Source organism: Cystoisospora suis (assembly GCF_002600585.1).
Source record: "Cystoisospora suis strain Wien I chromosome Unknown contig_2931, whole genome shotgun sequence".
In the NCBI taxonomy this organism is placed as follows: Eukaryota; Apicomplexa; class Conoidasida; order Eucoccidiorida; family Sarcocystidae; genus Cystoisospora; species Cystoisospora suis.
Genome location: NW_027155726.1, coordinates 1 through 1,509, shown reverse-complemented (window position 1 = coordinate 1,509; position 1,509 = coordinate 1). Strand labels below are relative to the sequence as shown.

Genomic DNA, 1,509 nt, shown 5'->3' with positions numbered 1-1,509 from the left:
GCTAGAGTACAAGACGACAGGATACCTGTCTTCAGTTGGTGGCTGTGGATTTCGTTGATGAGTAGTGACGAAGATGCTGTCGCTTGCCACAGAGTCAGCTCCGCTCTTACCAACACTCGGAGCGCGCCTCTGCCGTCGACAGCGCAGAATAGGTGGCCTCGACCATCGGACCGGATAGGAACCGACGCTTGAGCAGCCAGGTGACAGCGTCGGGCTGACAACGTGTCCACAAGACGAAAGCTTCCCGATTCTTAGTTGCTGGTTTCTGCTGACAAAAGCGAGTTTCGGGTTGCGGCGTTGGCCTGGCTGGCGAAGGGACATGGTGTGAGAGGTATTAACGTGCAGTGGGGACTGTGAGAGGACGACCGAAGGCGAGATGATGAGGCAGATTAATTCCGTGTTTCACCTGAATCTGGCATGATTATAAAACAGCAGAATGTTTTTCTAAAGCCTTCCAAGTCGTGGCCTCGACGAACGATGCTACTGGCTTGAAGACGTGGGGAGAGGTATCCGGTCTGTTGTTGTTTGTAAGAGAGTTCGCGAAGTATTTGACGAGTGTGGCCAGGAGATTGGGGACAGCAAGTCTGGTCAATTCCCGACTGAGGCGGCCTAGTTGTAGACGTGTAGGGTCCGAACCTAGAGCACTGCAGTCATTTCTTTATTCTTTTGGTGAAAGATATCAGATTGCAGGAGCTTCTGAGTCTGCGAAAAGGTGGTTACTCCTTCAGTCGGCGCAGGTTGACAGTCAATGATGGCAGAAAGAAACAGACGTTGGTGGTGTTTGCCGGGCGCTTTTGCCTGTTACGTCGCGAGAAAAGTTGCTTCTCTCAACCGGGAGTCGCAAACAAAACATTGATTGACCGACTGGACATCAACCTCCACCAGCTTTCTGCCGTACGATTGATATGCACCTTCGGGAACGACCAGTTGGGGCAGCTCCCTCTCCAAACAGACTCCGTCTTTCCACATTGCCACGCAGTAGCGTCAGTGTTGACGTGTACATAGGGGTTCAAGTCTTCTTGCGCATAGGCCAGCTGGCGTGGAGCCTGCGGTCAAGACTGTCGTCACCAGTAGTTGTATGGTGTGGCCGAGAATTTGACGTTCAAGCAGCGGTGAGGAGTCCACGATTTGATTCGTCCGTGACGAAATCCGGAGACCTGAACTGAGCGCGCGGCCGGGCGTCAAAAAAAAGGAGATGAATGCGGGCAGCCGAGCGAACATTGTTAGGCTGCACGTGGCGTTGTGAGTGGCAGAGGCGGTGTGATGAGATTTCCGTGTTTCAGCTGAACACGCTGTGATGTTCATTAATCAGTTTGTATTCACTGATGCCTCCTAGACCATTCCGGGTGTGATTCCGGAGCAAGCACCGTTGCCGGCGGGGCTGGGGGTCTCCCCCGGTCGACATGTGCCGGGGCGAAGATGTTTCAGTGCGTAGACTCACGGTTAAGTGAGTGTATTGCAGTGAGCTAGATTAGCGGTGAGGGGGCGAGGAATGGGCGGGGAGCAGCT

General features: G+C 53.7%; 1 protein-coding gene across 1 annotated transcript; it reads left to right on the top strand.

Annotated features, from left to right (window-relative positions):
* Positions 1–1,504, top strand: CSUI_005920 (uncharacterized protein). The gene has a single exon (XM_068066086.1). The coding sequence runs from the start codon at positions 906–908 to the stop codon at positions 1,164–1,166; it is 261 nt and encodes an 86-aa protein (XP_067921938.1). The 5' UTR covers positions 1–905; the 3' UTR covers positions 1,167–1,504.
* Positions 1,505–1,509: the final 5 nt, after the last annotated feature.

Bases quoted from the DNA above. Each gene is read 5' to 3' on its own strand.
- CSUI_005920 (XM_068066086.1), top strand. From the start codon at position 906: ATGCACCTTCGGGAACGACCAGTTGGGGCAGCTCCCTCTCCAAACAGA.